The sequence below is a fragment of the Dendronephthya gigantea genome, unplaced genomic scaffold (assembly GCF_004324835.1).
Source record: "Dendronephthya gigantea isolate DGI-Jeju-01 unplaced genomic scaffold, DenGig_1.0 000031F, whole genome shotgun sequence".
NCBI classification, from domain to species: Eukaryota; Metazoa; Cnidaria; class Anthozoa; order Malacalcyonacea; family Nephtheidae; genus Dendronephthya; species Dendronephthya gigantea.
In genome coordinates, this window is record NW_021163041.1 from 1,672,060 (window position 1) to 1,687,737 (window position 15,678).

Consider the following 15,678-nt stretch of genomic DNA (forward strand, 5'->3'; position numbering starts at 1 on the left):
GGGAGAAAAAACAAGTTTCTGTCTTATTTATTATATGGTAATACATGCAATGGCGATGACCGATGATGACCGCAAAACATTCAAGGTTCCTTCAAATTCTAGTAAATACTCTCTTTGCCATTGCGTCCCTTTCAACGCATCGTGTATATGGTTGTAACACTTGCATGCATTATTTATTGGCAACCTTCTGGATCACCGCTCCTGATAGGGGGGGGGGGGTTTACACTGATTCCTAATTCCTTATTCTTATATATAAATTGCAATCATAATTTTAGGACCATATGCATGTTTTAGAAAACAATACCGAATAAATTGTTTAGGTATTACTAATATGGATGCTAAAGGTATTCTATTACAATTTTTCGAGAATAACCACAGACCAAATATGTTTTTTACTTTTGCTGGAGTTTCTGGTGCACTTGCTATTGCTTTAGGAGCATATGGAAGCCATGGTAAGATATTAAGGGCTGCTGGGCTGGAATTCACACGTAAAACGCATAGGTTGTTTCAGCGCTGTCTAGTACCAAGCTGCTTTAACAAATTGTCAGGATATTTTGGTGTTGGCCTGCATGTTGCTAGCCTGTGGACCTGGCTTGTCAATTTTATACTATAAGATTGGTTTGTTCGCATGAGTGGGATTTGATGTGTAGATCTTATAGGAAACTAGATTGATATATATGATTTTCCATGGGAATTTATTGGCTCATGCTCATTCCTGGGGAACTGAAGGTGCTTTCAAGATTTGACACCCAATTAACACCCAATTAATCCACTTATATTTTGCTATAAATCTATAATTCGATACTTTGGTTTGATTAGCCACCTGAAGAATAAACTGGAAACAAAGGTTGCCTGTTGCATCTTCATTCTTTGTTACAAGGTGGAGTGATGCTAGCAGCAAAATTGATCAATTTACCTTTTGAAAAAAAATAATTAAGTGAATTGTCATTAAACATTTAACCAGCTTTCAGTTTCAGCAACTTGGATGGAGGTGGATGAATGTTCTAAGCATGTTTAATTTTTTTAATTTTTTTATAGCAAAAAGCTTAAATCTACCAGAGAATAAAGAATTCAAACAGGTGTTATATCAGTTGTTGGTATCAACAAGAGTTAATTGCCTACAGATTCTGTTAGAAGTGTACATATATACAATCATAGAGTTATTTTATTATGTTGGTAATGTTCAGTAGAATATATCAGTGTTAGCAAGGAAACCAAATGTTTATCATCGCATGCACAATATGTGCTATATTTGTGAAATAGTGTTTCTATTTTTAGAGCTTTGATTCTGCCAACCGATACCACCTACTCCATAATGTTGTATTGCTTGCAATGCCTTTAATGAAAAGACCTACTTTGGTATGAAATTCTGAAATTTATTCATAAAATGTAACATTTAGGGCAGAGAAATAAGACAAGAAAGTCAAACAATGTGAGGTGAATGGACCTATATACAGTGGTCAATTTTCAAGGTTGTTACCCTCTTTCCCTCACAGGATCACTTTACCTACTAGTCCCAATGCAGTTTTGCAGATGTCAAATTCTTTTGCATGAAGAAAAACACATCCAGTTAGCAATATTTTTAATAGGGTTTTACTTATGCAAGAACAGCATTTTCTGTGACAGTCCTACACCCCCTTTGTCAAGATGTGGCAATTAATCCTTGAAACACCCCACCTGGCTTAATTTACGTAATGATATTTTGTAAACAGCCCCTGGGTTCTCAATTTTTAAAAATTCTAATTCAGTACCTTTATCCAATATTCTGTTTGACATGTAGGTTGGGTCTCTTTTTATTTCTGGACAGTTACTGTTCTGTGGAAGGTGATTATTATATACAAGTTCATCGTGGTTTTTATTTTTGCAATTTCCTGTCATCAGTAATGACTCATAGCTAGACACTCAGTTGGCTGTGTATTCCCCATTCATAAAGCGTAAAAACTAAGAAAAGAAAAACTCCTCGGCATAAAAGGTGTTAAGATATTAAAGATAAACATTAATATTCCGATGACGTCAGTCTATCTGTGAACACGTGTCATGATCACATGAACACTAGCAGTATAAAGTTTTTGTTTCATGTAGTTTTTAAGTTAGTTGTTAATTGGAACTGTTACTTGTAAGTTGTATAAGTTTTCGTTAATAAATATTGTTATATATAAGTCTTCCACCGTCATGAGTTTAACAAAAGGAATCTTTATCAATTTACGCGCCTGGCTACGGCTCTCTTTGCAACTCTTTGCAACTTTCCGCAACAACCTCTTAAGATGTTTATAGTATAATTATCTTGGAGCCAACATCTTTCGTAACCGTGGTCATCCTGATCCCTGAGCCTGGAGATCCCGTCTTTAATTCGCACGTGAACATTTGGTTTTCCCTTCCATATATGACGGTATATACCTCATTTGTAGGATAATGTAAGTCCAGAGTTTCACTAATATCCAGGAATGTATCTTTGTCTCTTTTTTAGTCTTTACACTGCTGCATTAACAAGGAATAAGAAATATGGAAAACCAGCACCGTATGGTGGAATGCTTTTGATAGCTGCTTGGATATCAATGGTATTTTGAATGCCTGAATGACACTCTCGTTCTATAATCGTCTTTTGCATTTAGAAATTAGAAACAATGCAATGTGAAAAGAAATAAATACTCGCTGCCAGTGGTTCTGTAATTGTTTTTTTCTTTAAGAAAATAATATTTTTTGATAATTTGATTATTCTTTATAATTTGATTATTTTTGTTATACAAATAAAAATCCATATCCGCAATCTTTTAATTTTATGTGGCAATAATGCTGAGCAGAGCCAGAGCCTCATAATATCACAAGTGAAGTGCGGCAAGCCAAGCCTTACTCCTCTCGTACGAAGCAAATTTTGTATTACAAAAAGTTTGGAGCATCATGCAATCTCGGGTGTTTTTCAACTGACAACACCTAAGGGGAGGGTTGATCAAGAGCAGTTTTTTAAGACGCATAATCAGTTAAGGTTTGGGACACAACCATAATTTTTTGGTAGCTCATAGTTGCAGTTATGTGCCTGTTAAAATAAGCGTACAGGGTCTGCGGAAGCATTTACCCTTGCCCGTGCTTTGTCTCATCGTATTCTTAACTCATGGCTTCGTTAACATTGGTGATTGGTTTTTAATCAGAGCAAATACCCTAGAGGCGAGGTTGGTTTACAATTTTCACTGCTGAGATGAGGGGATTGGTACTCCTCAGTCCTCCCCCGCTTCACGTAAAACCAGAGGCGTAGCCAGGATTTTAGGAAAGGGAACGGAGGTCAGCACAAAGTTCGCGCAAAACATTTTAATCGCACAACACTATGATGGTCACTGATGATGGTCATCCTGTGATGGTAACAATGGTCATTGGTTGTCATCATGGTTATCGCTGACCTATACCTTTGATTACGTCAGGATTACGTCATGAAAAATGGCGGGAAACTAAATACGTCAAGAAACAAGATGGCGGACGATGAGATGTACTTGGAGAATTTAAAAGAATTTGTTATAGATGAAGATCGAATTGTAAGTGGGAGGAATGTGTAGGCTAACTGTGTTCGTTTTTTAAGTTCATACATTAACATTCCTTGCATCTTATTCACTATTTGTGTATTGTCTATTTACTATTCTGTATTACATAAGGTGATCTATTAAAGGATATTAATTAAATAATAGCTTTGCCATTTCTCAAACAACAGGTCACATATAAATGGCTCAGCAGAACATTATCAGTAAATGTGAATCTTGCAAAACAGTAAGTTAGGAAAAATAATAAAATTTATTTGTGTAGTCCCATATCTGCTCATCTTGCTCAACCCATATCTTTCTTTCTCATGAGCAGCCCTCAATGTTCATTTAGTTTCATCTCTTCACTTGCTGGCCTTTCACATGCATCAACTCCCTTTTCAATCTATATGCAGAGCTTTTTTTCCTGACTTCCTATAACTTTATCCATCTCATTCCCATTCCATCACTAATTCTCATACAGTCCTTAAATCAATTAACAACCTCATCCATTTTCTTGTTGTCCTACATTCCAATGCATACAGCTCCTTCCAACAGCTTTATCCATCCTCTTAAAATTCCTCCATCTTTATGCAGCCTCCTCTACTTCCTTTAATTTCATTTTTCCTCCATCCTCATCTGGGATTAAAAAATGGTTGAGCACATGACAAAATTTGAAATTTTAAAGAAAGTTGTCACATACCTAGACAGTACACAGTGTACACTGTAGGGCTGCAGAAAAGTTAATAATCATCATACTGTGCTCTCAGTAATAGAGTTTATTCTCCTTGCCCTTCTTAAAGAAGAAAACACACCTAAAATATAAACATCTGATAGATTGGCAAAATGTAAGTTGTTGTCAGAAACAAGACAATAATGTTAAACTTGAAGTTGTTAATATTTAGTGTTGACTTTCAAAAATATGCCTGCTGGTACCTAAATTGCTAATCCACCCCTTAATCCGCCTGATGACCTCTGATTCAGGGTACTTCCAACATTGTCCCCTGAGTCTTCAGTATTATTAATGGCTACTAGATGTTAGACATTATAACCAAGACAAAATAATTATTTGGACAACGGACAGTATATTTCTGGTTCTGTACATATGTGTTAAATGCAGGGGTTAAATTGTATGTTGCTATTTCATTTCAGAATGTTATATGCTTTTGTGAGACAGCATGAAAAAGATGAGAATCTTTGTGTTATTTATACTGTGGGTGGCCTCATCAAGGATAAAAACGGAAATTTGGTAATGTAATAAGGTTACACTCACAAACTATGCTGAATCATGAAAAGAAAATGTTTATAAGGTCTTATAGTTATATCAGTCAGTTTTTTTAGTCAGGTCAGGTTGTTTATAAAAGACATTCTTACCTATCTATACCTGTAGAATCAATCCATTATATCCTACTTTTAGATTCAAAAATATTTATTCTCCCATGAGAAGGACTTACAAGGTACATTTATACTAAACTGTTATGTTGAATGAATTAACTTTTAGAGCCATTATTTGAAAGATTCTCACCTAATTTAATTTCCAGATATAAAACAATGTTACGACAAAATTACCAGTTTGCATGTGTACAGTATACAAAAATCAAATCCAAAGGTAAGACTAGTTTATCCATAAGACATAACTGATCTATGATAACCTTTGATTTGAGAAGTTCCAATGAAATGAATTTAACTGTATACCTTACGGTCTGTTTAATACATGATCTAAAGTTCCACCTTTACAACACTTCAGAAAATGTTGCCCACAATTTTTATAGGCAATGTTGCAACTATATGCAATACACAATTTTTTTTTAAACGAAAAAACAAGTTACAGAGATGAATAAATACATGTACCATCACATAACATTATGTTTTATAGGATTCTAATGTATTATATTTGGCGGACTATGATTCACAAAGGCAAAACCTTGACTCACCGAATAGGTTAGTGTTGTACATTTATAACGTCTTTTTGCATGCTCAACACACCATTATTTACTACGGATAAAACATAACTATATTTGAATAATTTCTGTATGATTTGTATCTTGCACAGTTAAATATATATCCCCGCCTTAATTACAGTGTATTTAATTCTGAAGACAACCTTAAAATCAATTCTGTTTCATATCTTTGTCTTTCACCAGGTGGAGTAATATTACATTGAAATCCATTACAAAAAGAAATTCGGAGATTCCTGAAGAAGTAAAGAGTGGAAATGAAAACGAACAACAGAAAAAACCGATGTCAAATGGTTTTCAAAAATCTACTAAGAATGAAGTGCAAGGTATTTACAATTTATGGCGAAGACGTCACCGCTCGTATAGAAATAGGACCAGTTGTACCATTATTGAAAGAACGAAAATCTTATATAATTTTATATTTTTATCTCTAGTTAAATCCACCTCAGCACCATCAACCTCAGCAAAGAACTCTAAAGTACGCGTATACTTAGTGAAAGACACTGCAAAGTATTAGCCGTTTGAATTTGTTATAGCTACTTCCATTCTATCACCACAACTTTTAGCTTTAATTTGTCTGCGCGCGTTGAAAGGAGCGTGGCTGTATTGCCTGATTTCATATGGTTACCAAAACATCTGTCGTAACATGCAACTATCGTTCTCTTTCTCAGACAAAGACATCTATGAAAAAAGGCGACGTAGCATCATTTTTCGCACGACAAACTGCAAAAAATCAAGCAAAAGGTATTGAATTATGGTTTCGAATTCAAAGAAACCCACCTTTTTGTTGTTGGGATTGTTGGAGTTTCTCTGCATTTTTCCCTCTATCTTTTAGGAAGCGTCAAGGCTGTGAGTGTTAAGAACGAGAAAAATGAGGAGGAGAAAGAAAATAAAGAAAAAGAACAAAAGAAGTAGGCTTAATATAACATGATCGCAGCGTCCTTTTGTTTTATACCGGATCATCGCAATAAATAGATTGGTTTTTTAAATTTGGATTTTTCTTCAGAAGCAACAGTTTGTTTCGAATTCTTTTACCTATGGTATATATACTTTCCCTAATGTCCTGTAAAATGATGTAAATGAACGCCAAGAGCTGTGATATCGGACAAAACAAATGTCTCGTGCACCAATCAAGACAATTTTTTTGTAATTTTTGTGTTTTTAGATCTGACACCTGTAGTATTCCTTCTAATTGCAATGTTAAGGTTTGCTTTTGCTATAAACTTATGTTTCATTGCCTATTTATGTATAAACAACTCTATAATTGCAATATTAATGCTTATAAATGGGAGGCGTTTCGGAGCGATCAACTATATGACCTCCATTTCTCGCAGAATGGCAATACATTAGCAAAGGATGACAGCGCAGAGACGGATGAAGAGAAGAATGTTGAAGCAAGAGAAAATGACGATGCATTAAAAACAAAAGTTGTTGACAAGCCTGAAGAAGATTTTGAAACGAGAAAGTCAAGCCCAAAGAAAGGTAAATTAAGTTTTGTATCCCAGTCACGTGAAATCTTCCAATTTTGTGAGTTCTGCGGCTTATGTATACTCGACCATTGTACATTCATATATCTACGAGTCTTCAGTAGCAAAGATTATTAGAAAATTTGCTTCAAAAATTCATTCAAATTAATGTTCGATGGTATACGTAGTCCCTTCATAACCTCCTCTTCCTGAGGTTTTATACACATGACATTCACATTTGGTTTAACAAGTGAGAGTTCTTATCACAGGTGAAAAAGAAAAAAAAAAAATTGCGACAAACTCAAAAACAGAATAATGTAAGTACCGCGTTGTTAGTATCAAGAATAGTTAGAATATATGTTTCATTCATTTACTAAATATTCACTAAGAACATCCCAATCAATATATTTAATAGAAAAACGAAAACAAAAAAAGAAATGAAGTAAAGAGGTAAAGAAAATTCGATTTTAAAATATATCAGAGTTTTGTTTTAATAATATAAATTATAAATGGTTTTCTGCATGCACTTCTCCATTCTTGTTTTCAGTGAAAAAAGAAAGGCATCATCGAAAGACGAAAATGAAAGTAAGTGCTTTGCTTCTTACTCTTCAATAATTTTAGCTGTGTCAGTCGTCAGGTTGATGAGAGAATCCTATACGTTCCATTGCTTTCTAACCAACTCCGTCATCGCCATCATCCATTGGCGAACCATCAGCCATGTTTGAAAAAAGTATTCATGTAAAATAACTTTCAGGCTAAACCTTTTTTTTGTGTAGAGTTGAAAGAAAAGACAAAAACAGAAAGGAAAAAACGAAAACGAGTAAAGAACTTCTCTGATACTAGCAGTGAAGAAGAAGGTAAAATGACACGCAGCGGTCGGTACTGTAGTTAACCTAGCTCTAAACACTATACTAACTTGCCTCTTCTGACGCAAACTATAACCGCCCCTATAGACTGATATTTCCCGAACAAAATTATGGCAAGCTAGGGTGTGTTCATTGAATCGTGATTAATCTAGCTATGAAAAGCATGCAGACTGCCGTGTTTCGCAAGGGAAGAGAAACACTTTTTCGTAACATACGAACGAGCAAAACGAGCAAAAAAAATTAGGATCTAGAGAGGTTAAAATGCTGTGATTTATATACGCTGTTATGCACAAACTGTCGATGCTAGAGGTTGTAGGATTGAGGTGTAATCTGCACATTTGAAACTAGACACATGCATGACCGAATCGTAAAGATATGCATGGAGGGAACTTCTTTTGTAGCTATATATTATTCGTTGATTTCTGCTTTTATTTTGTCTGAATTTTTACAGAAAATTAAACCAAGTGAGTATAAATTCCAAAAGTCAAGCTTACTTGTTTCATGTTATATATGATTATATTCTAACTTACCAGTGTCTTTCTATATAGACAATTCTGCGAGTACAAGGCAGAGCAGTGGTAGTACTGACAGCACACCAATACCTGATCAGCAGAATCGTGATGTGAAACCTGAACCACAAAAAATGCGCAAAAGAAAGCGAGTGCTCAAGTCCAAAACCTATTTGAATGATGAAGGTTATATGGGTAAGTTATCGAGATTTACAACGTTTATGCATGTCGTTACAAACTTTTAGTCCAAAGAGTTTTTTATATGTATTTCTATAAAGTACACGTGTCGTGGTGAAATTAATTGCGTTTGGGGGCAATAAAAATATACAAAATGATACAGTGAACTTTGCGTGGATTTGTATAATATCTATATAGTTGTTTATAAAGTTAAAATTTCGTCTATACCTGGAATTATCTATTGAAGATTTTAGAAAACTCCGCATTTTACACAAGACATTACAGCCATTTTCAATTTCAGAAAACTTTACACAAACCTATATGGACAACATCATAGTGATCATACGTGTATTCTACCAAGACTGCATGCAATCCTTGTTTTTATTTTTTTACCTTTTGAAAGACGAAAATTGGATGAGAAAACGAAATACACTGTTTCAAACTATATTTGTTTAATGTGATTGTGGCTATTTCCATATGTGTGAATTGTTTTTGTTGATATAGTTACAGAAAAAGTGTTTGAGAGTGAATCAGCGAGTAGCAGTGAAGATGAACAAAAGAATCCAAAAACAAAAGTCGAAGTAAACAAGCCTATAGTGAAAGATTCTGTACAACCACCTAAAAAGAAACCGGCAAACAAAGCAACTAAACAGGCATCACTTACCAGCTTTTTTAAAAGAACGTAGTTGTTATCATATCGAATTACTTCCAATGTTAAACTTGCCGATCAATCGCGTGAACCCAAGCTCGCATTATAAATGGATACAAGTAGCAAGGGGACATAACGGCGGACTAACCGAATAAATATCACGTGCCTGCTTTATTTTCTAACGAGGCTTGTTTTCGTGTTAACACCCAACCTCGTAAAAATCTCATTTCCACATTCCCAAAATGGAATTTTCTCATGCTTGTGTTGAACAGTTGAAGCATGTTTCGCATTGCATGCACATATGGCTCGTGGGAGTAAAACTTGAAATTCGCTGAAATCGGAAAGACACTGAAGATTGTTAACCTGAACCCTGTTGTTCAGGCTACAAGGTTGGGTATTAACCCTTGGTTGGATATGAGTTGGCCGAGGTTGGATCCAGTGAGAAACTCTATATATATAGAACTCACTGGTTGGATCAGTGGCTCATGTTCTGGGTCAGTGGTCAGTGGGTTGCGTCGAAAATAGCCTGCATAGCAGGAGGTCCTTCAATCGAAAACGAAAACGAAAGCTCGAACATGATCGCAAGCTGGAGGTTTATAATAGAATGATGGTATAAAAAGATTAAAAAGGTTACTGTTAGTACAGTATAGTTCAAATTGTGTCAAAAAGGATTTCTCTATTTTGAATATATTTCTTTAGGTGAGTGATATAGTTCATAGATCCATTGCTTCCAACTCCCAAGTTGCGAATAAAGCAAATAAGCATTTTGTATATATGTACAAAATAAAATACTAGATTTTAGAGCCTTCAGCTCTATTCACTTACATTTTATACAGTAAAACTAAAAGAGAGGCCGATAACTGTTGTACTTCCAGGCATGTCGGTTGGAACTAAGTAATTTTTTTGGCAATGGATGTATTAATGCGTTTGTCATTGCATACCACGCATTTGACCATAAAATGTGCTGGTATGTCGTTGGCAATTAACCTCTTTTGGTTCTTCGCTAAAGTTTAATATAATTTAGAAAATGAATGTAAATTAGAAATGAACTTGTTCCTCAGCACGGATGACGGATATATAGTAAGATTTATTCAGCTATGATCTATGATTATGGTCACAGGCACACCCCTTCTGAGTATGTAAAAAGCTGTTATATACGTGCAACTACTCTTGCTACCACTATGCGTTTGACAACAGTCATTTCATGAAAGCATGTATTTCATAAAACATATATTTTCTTCAGTCAAAATATTTTCTGTACGTGCATTTAATCTTGATCTTGTAAATGTTAGTTGTGAACTCATGTTGTTGTTATATATGGCATGCTTGGAATTTAATTTAATAGGCTAATAGCACTGCTACAATGCTTCAGAGGAATAAGAGCTCAGTGGGCATGTAGCCAGCCTCATCCTTGGTGCATGTTTTTCTTTTAATATATGATTGCATTGTGGGATTTAGCTGCAATCAATTTCAGATCCTTTTTTGTGGTATATTATAATTTATAAGCAGTCCTGATTATAAGCAACCATATCATATGCATGGCTGCAAAAATCTTTTGTTTATGCCATCATAAACAAGTATATATCATTGTGATAATCAAATGGATACATTTTTTGGTGACTTAATTGTGTATTGTATGAATAAGCAAAGCAACATATTTATCACAGCTACTGAATGAGGCGCTATTTACAACAAATTGTATTCAGATAAATGACGGATTTACTGTTAATAATATATTAATTTTTTACCTCTAGTGGCATCATTACTTAACATGGCATCATTACGTAGTAAATTTGAGGAACATTTGACATGTTCAGTTTGTTTGGAACAATTAAAAGATCCAAAAGTTTTACCATGTTTGCATTCCTTTTGTCATAAGTGTATTGTAAATATTGCAAAGAAAGGCAAGTCAAACAACATCAACTGTCCTGAATGTAGAAAGTTAGTACAGGTAAGAATTATTTTTCAATTATGGCAGATTGATGCCTCATTTCTTCAGTAATTTTAATGATTCACAAACAATGCTTGGAGATTATTCCTAGTTGTATCAACAATTAAGATATTGAAAGAAGCCAATGTGATAATGATTTTGATTCGTAAAACACTCTGCCTTATCTTTATTTAGCCTCTTAATATATATATATATATATATATATATATATATATATATATATATATATATATATATATATATATACACCCGTTTGCAAAAACGTTGGCCGCAGATAGATATATAGATAGATACCCGAAATCTAATTAGAATTGCATATGATTACATTTGCATGGGATTTCAATCATATTACACAACTTATGCAATTCTAATTAGATTTTCAGTATCTATCTATATATCTATCTGCGGCCAACGTTTTTGCAAATGGGTGTATATATATATATATATATATATATATATATATATATATATATATATATATATATATATATATATATATGATGGACATATTGGAGCGAGTTGCCTGATTGCTTCGTTACATTGAAAGATCACAAACCTAACTTTCAAAACAACCCAACTTGTAGATTAATTAACCCTTCTAAGTCGGTGTCATCAGTAAACAACTCTTGCAAAGAATTAATTCAAATATTTTGGCCCAAATCCATTTAAATCAATGGAAAAATACGAGCTCTGTTATTGCGTGGCTTAGGAATTTACCTAACAAGTCGTCCCGATATCGTTGATTTCTACCCATCCATTACTGAAGAGTTGCTTCTCAATGCCCTAACCTTTGCTTCCAAGTTCACCACCATAACGGAAGAAGAGGAGCATATAATAATGCAAACGAAGAAATCTGTTCTCTTTACCAATAATCAAGTTTGGTGTAAAAAAGAGTCAGACAGTCTGTTTGATGTTACGATGGGCAGTTTTGATGGCGCGGAAACATGCGAACTAGTTGGTTTACTCCTCCTATCGAAACTTCCTCGTGAGTATCGAAATAAAATTGGTCTCTACAGAGATGATGGGCTAGCCGCATTTGATAAAAAACCGAGGGAAATAGAAAATATAAAGAAGCAAATATGCCGTGTTTTTAATGATCATAAGCTAAAGATAACAATCGAAGCCAACAAAAAATGTGTCAATTACCTAGATGTCACGTTTGACCTGAGAACCTTTTCATTTAAACCATACATGAAACCAGGCAACTCGCTCCAATATGTCCATCGTCAAAGTAATCACCCACCCGCCGTTTTGAAAGCAATTCCTGAAGCTATAAACAATCGATTATCTAACATCTCTTCTGATGAACACGCATTTAACTCCGCTTGTCCCCCATACCAAGATGCCTTGCATAAGAGTGGCTACAACTATAATTTGAACTACAACCCCCAAAAATTAAAGATAAAACGCACCCGAAACAGGAACATCATATGGTTCAACCCACCTTACAACTCCAACGTGAAAACAAATATTGGTCGCAAATTCCTCAAAGCAATTGATGATTGCTTTCCCGTAAACCACCCTCTGAACAAAATATTCAACAGGAATACCTTAAAGCTGAGCTACAGTTGCATGCCTAACATCCATACTGTAATTTTTGGGCACAATAAATCGGTAATAAGTAAGTCCGCGTCAACAGATGATTCTATCACGAAACCAAAACAGTGTAATTGTAGAAATAAATCCTCATGTAAGTCCCCAACTACCAAAGTAGTATACCAAGCAACGGTTGTTAGAGACGATTCCAACCATATAGAATCGTATGTTGGTCATACCGAAGGCCAATTCAAATCGATATATATATATATATATATATATATATATATATATATATATACACCCATTTGCAAAAACGTTGGCCGCAGATAGATATATAGATAGATACTCGAAATCTAATTAGAATTGCATATGTTGTGTAATATGATTGAAATCCCATGCAAATGTAATCATATGCAATTCTAATTAGACTTCGAGTATCTATCTATCTATCTATCTGCGGCCAACGTTTTTGCAAATGGGTGTATATATAATATATATATATATAATATATATATATATATATATATATATATATATATATACACCCGATTGCAAAAACGTTGGCCGCAGATAGATATATAGATAGATACCCGAAATCTAATTAGAATTGCATATGTTGTGTAATATGATTGAAATCCCATGCAAATGTATTCATATGCAATTCTATTTAGACTTCGAGTATCTATCTGTCTATCTATCTGCGGCCAACGTTTTTAATGGGTGTATATATATATATATATATATATTATATATATTATATATATATATATAATATATATATTATATATATATATATATATATATATATATATATATATATATAGCACAAGATTTGCATGTGTATAATTGAACTAACTGCACTGTGAGATTCTAATGCAGAGTTTGTGATTTTTATAAGTTACCTTTTTTCAACTCTGATCTCAGTTGAGACATACCAATATATAACCCTTTGAACTTGAAAAACTTACACAATTTGAAGCATAAACATGAAAAATGGTTAGCAGTTTATGGTAGTGAGACTGCTGCAGAACTTTTTTGATTTAACTAATATTGAATTTATTTTATACCTTTCATAGTTGGATAACCCAGACAATCCCTCCAACCTTCCCTCCAACTTTTTTGTAAACAATCTCCTGGCCACGATGGCGCTGACTGATGAAGAAAAAGAACAGAAGATACAATGTGACAATTGCACTGATGAGAATTCAGCTGCCACACGTTGTGAAGAATGTGCTGTGTTCTTATGCAGTTATTGCTCTGAATTTCACAGAAAATCTCGAGGGACGAAACATCATCTTCTTACTACATTGCAAGAGCTGAAATCTGGTGTTGGCCCTTTAAGGGTTGCTGAGAAAATACGATGTCAAAAACACAAGGATGAAATGATCAAGCTTTACTGTAAAACATGTCAGGTTACTATTTGTCGAGATTGCACCATTGTGGAACATCGAACTCATGATTATGGCTTCATTGAAGATGTTGCTGTTGGGCAGAAGGATATACTGAAGAGAAATATGAATGAAGTTCAGCAGCGAAAAGCCACACTGCAGAGAGCAATTGCAAGTCTCAGGCAATTCGATCAAAGTTTGGTTGAGGAGAATGCACTTGTGGTTGCACAAATTACCAGTCACTTTGATGAATTAACGAGAATCATGATGGCAAAGAATAACGAGTTAGTATTAAAAGCAAAGTCTATAACCAGCATGAAGAGGAAGCAGGTGCAAGCCCAGATTGAAGCACTAGAAGTGGCATTAACAAGTTGTAATAGCAGCATCGAGTTCACAGAGAAGGCTTTCAAGAATGGTAATGATGTTCAAGTGTTAAGTATGCAGAAATATATGCTACAGTCTCTTCAGGATCTGAAGGAAGTTAAAGATGTAACACAACCATGTGTCACGCGTGACCTGATGTTCACTATTCCTTGGACCATTCAAGACACCACAAAGAATTTTATGAGTTTTTTTGCTGTTTATGAATCTGTGACAGAACCCGGCCAATGTCAAGCTGAATTCACCGACCAAGATCAACTGCATTTGAAACGTGGTCAGCAAGCTTCAGTGAGGATTACTTGTTTTACCAAGAACAAGAATAAAGTTAATACAGGAGGTCAGACAATTCAGGCGAATATTTCAGGAGTGGAATGTGACGACAACATAAAGATCCAAGACAACAAAGATGGCACACACACAGTAAATTTCATACCACGCCATGGTGGCGCACTGAAGATCGAAGCAACCATAAATGGCCACCCCGCTCCTGGATGTTCTTTAACCAAAGATGTTGCGTGGGTTTTTAGTTCTGCATATGGGAGTGGTGAAATTTATTGCGGGAGTTTAAAGTTAACATCTAACAACGTCAACCAAGGTTCTGGGTGGCGAATTGGAGAATCTTCGTTCAAGAGCGGAGTGCATACATGGAAAGTTCTGATAAAGCATGAGGATTCACATGACCAGGCCTGGCAGGAGCAATATGGCTACTTTCACCGCAATTATAACTATGGGCATATGGCTGTATGCGATGTCGGGGTAGTTGGGAATACCAATTGCCGACCACAATTTAGCTCCAGATTACAGTTTGCAGCAGGTGAAGAAGCAACTGTAACAGTGACATTAAACATACCAGATGGTGCTTTGCATCTTGAGAGTGACAAAAACGTACACAAAGTTAAAAAAGGGAAAAGCCTACAATGTAAGGATGAAAAAGATGGGACCAAAGAAGTTATAAATATCCACGGAGAGCAGTTCTGGCCTTATTTTCGTTGCCATTCTACAACTGTGGTGGTCTTAAAATGGGACTGAATTTTCTCTGGATACAGAAATATATACTGTTTTGCAGGACTGGGTGAGCAAAACTTGTGTGTTCACTTCAACGTCAATTAAATATATTAATCTCGCAGGACGAACGAACATGCATGTATGTATATTGTAGCTATTAATTTTCTATGAAAAACAAGAGGAAAGAACATCTGCTGTACATAGATTAATTTTGATGCATTAGCTATAATTACTAGCGCTATTTGAAGTCTTCCGAAAAATATCCTTAACCGCTGTCTTTTCAAAA

At 34.8% G+C, this 15,678-nt stretch overlaps 4 protein-coding genes across 5 annotated transcripts; all 4 read left to right on the forward strand.

The window, feature by feature from the left end:
* Positions 1-290: 290 nt before the first annotated feature.
* Positions 291-2,667, forward strand: LOC114524612 (transmembrane protein 256 homolog). Its single transcript, XM_028545751.1, has 5 exons — positions 291-452; positions 1,039-1,079; positions 1,279-1,359; positions 1,781-1,824; positions 2,468-2,667. Exons 1-5 carry the CDS (start codon positions 332-334, stop codon positions 2,565-2,567), a joined length of 387 nt encoding a protein of 128 aa, XP_028401552.1. The 5' UTR covers positions 291-331; the 3' UTR covers positions 2,568-2,667.
* A 786-nt stretch (positions 2,668-3,453) lies between these two features.
* LOC114524591 (DNA polymerase delta subunit 3-like) lies at positions 3,454-7,363 on the forward strand. 2 transcript variants are annotated; one of them, XM_028545719.1, is made up of 13 exons: positions 3,454-3,524; positions 3,698-3,753; positions 4,656-4,752; positions 4,921-4,960; positions 5,045-5,112; positions 5,380-5,444; positions 5,648-5,787; positions 5,896-5,939; positions 6,133-6,205; positions 6,297-6,372; positions 6,627-6,666; positions 6,796-6,948; positions 7,212-7,363. In XM_028545719.1, the coding sequence occupies exons 1-13, from the start codon at positions 3,462-3,464 to the stop codon at positions 7,302-7,304; spliced, it is 1,008 nt and encodes a 335-aa protein (XP_028401520.1). In that variant the 5' UTR covers positions 3,454-3,461; the 3' UTR covers positions 7,305-7,363. The 2 variants fall into 2 exon arrangements, with proteins under 2 accessions (XP_028401520.1, XP_028401519.1); XM_028545718.1 differs by lacking the exon at positions 7,212-7,363 and having other exon boundaries at positions 6,796-7,135.
* A 73-nt stretch (positions 7,364-7,436) lies between these two features.
* LOC114524677 (DNA polymerase delta subunit 3-like) lies at positions 7,437-10,033 on the forward strand. The gene is made up of 4 exons (XM_028545827.1): positions 7,437-7,512; positions 7,704-7,784; positions 8,342-8,497; positions 8,984-10,033. Exons 1-4 carry the CDS (start codon positions 7,437-7,439, stop codon positions 9,163-9,165), a joined length of 495 nt encoding a protein of 164 aa, XP_028401628.1. The 3' UTR covers positions 9,166-10,033.
* Positions 10,034-10,882: 849 nt separating this feature from the next.
* On the forward strand, positions 10,883-15,416 carry LOC114524678 (tripartite motif-containing protein 45-like). Its single transcript, XM_028545828.1, has 2 exons — positions 10,883-11,079; positions 13,695-15,416. The coding sequence occupies exons 1-2, from the start codon at positions 10,900-10,902 to the stop codon at positions 15,414-15,416; spliced, it is 1,902 nt and encodes a 633-aa protein (XP_028401629.1). The 5' UTR covers positions 10,883-10,899.
* The last annotated feature ends 262 nt before the right edge of the window (positions 15,417-15,678 follow it).

What these genes read in the sequence shown, in the direction of transcription:
- LOC114524612 (XM_028545751.1), top strand. Translation starts at nt 332, where the DNA reads ATGGATGCTAAAGGTATTCTATTACAATTTTTCGAGAATAACCACAGA. An exon ending in AGAATAAAGAATTCAAACAG is followed by an intron (nt 1,080 to 1,278) that starts GTGTTATATCAG and finishes TTCTATTTTTAG; the next exon opens with AGCTTTGATTCTGCCAACCG. An exon ending in CAGTTACTGTTCTGTGGAAG is followed by an intron (nt 1,825 to 2,467) that starts GTGATTATTATA and finishes TCTCTTTTTTAG; the next exon opens with TCTTTACACTGCTGCATTAA.
- LOC114524678 (XM_028545828.1), top strand. Translation starts at nt 10,900, where the DNA reads ATGGCATCATTACGTAGTAAATTTGAGGAACATTTGACATGTTCAGTT. An exon ending in AATGTAGAAAGTTAGTACAG is followed by an intron (nt 11,080 to 13,694) that starts GTAAGAATTATT and finishes TACCTTTCATAG; the next exon opens with TTGGATAACCCAGACAATCC.
- LOC114524591 (XM_028545718.1), top strand. Translation starts at nt 3,462, where the DNA reads ATGGCGGACGATGAGATGTACTTGGAGAATTTAAAAGAATTTGTTATA. An exon ending in TTATAGATGAAGATCGAATT is followed by an intron (nt 3,525 to 3,697) that starts GTAAGTGGGAGG and finishes CTCAAACAACAG; the next exon opens with GTCACATATAAATGGCTCAG. An exon ending in CCTCAGCAAAGAACTCTAAA is followed by an intron (nt 5,940 to 6,132) that starts GTACGCGTATAC and finishes TCTCTTTCTCAG; the next exon opens with ACAAAGACATCTATGAAAAA.
- LOC114524677 (XM_028545827.1), top strand. Translation starts at nt 7,437, where the DNA reads ATGGTTTTCTGCATGCACTTCTCCATTCTTGTTTTCAGTGAAAAAAGA. An exon ending in ATCGAAAGACGAAAATGAAA is followed by an intron (nt 7,513 to 7,703) that starts GTAAGTGCTTTG and finishes TTTTTTGTGTAG; the next exon opens with AGTTGAAAGAAAAGACAAAA. An exon ending in GAATGATGAAGGTTATATGG is followed by an intron (nt 8,498 to 8,983) that starts GTAAGTTATCGA and finishes TTGTTGATATAG; the next exon opens with TTACAGAAAAAGTGTTTGAG.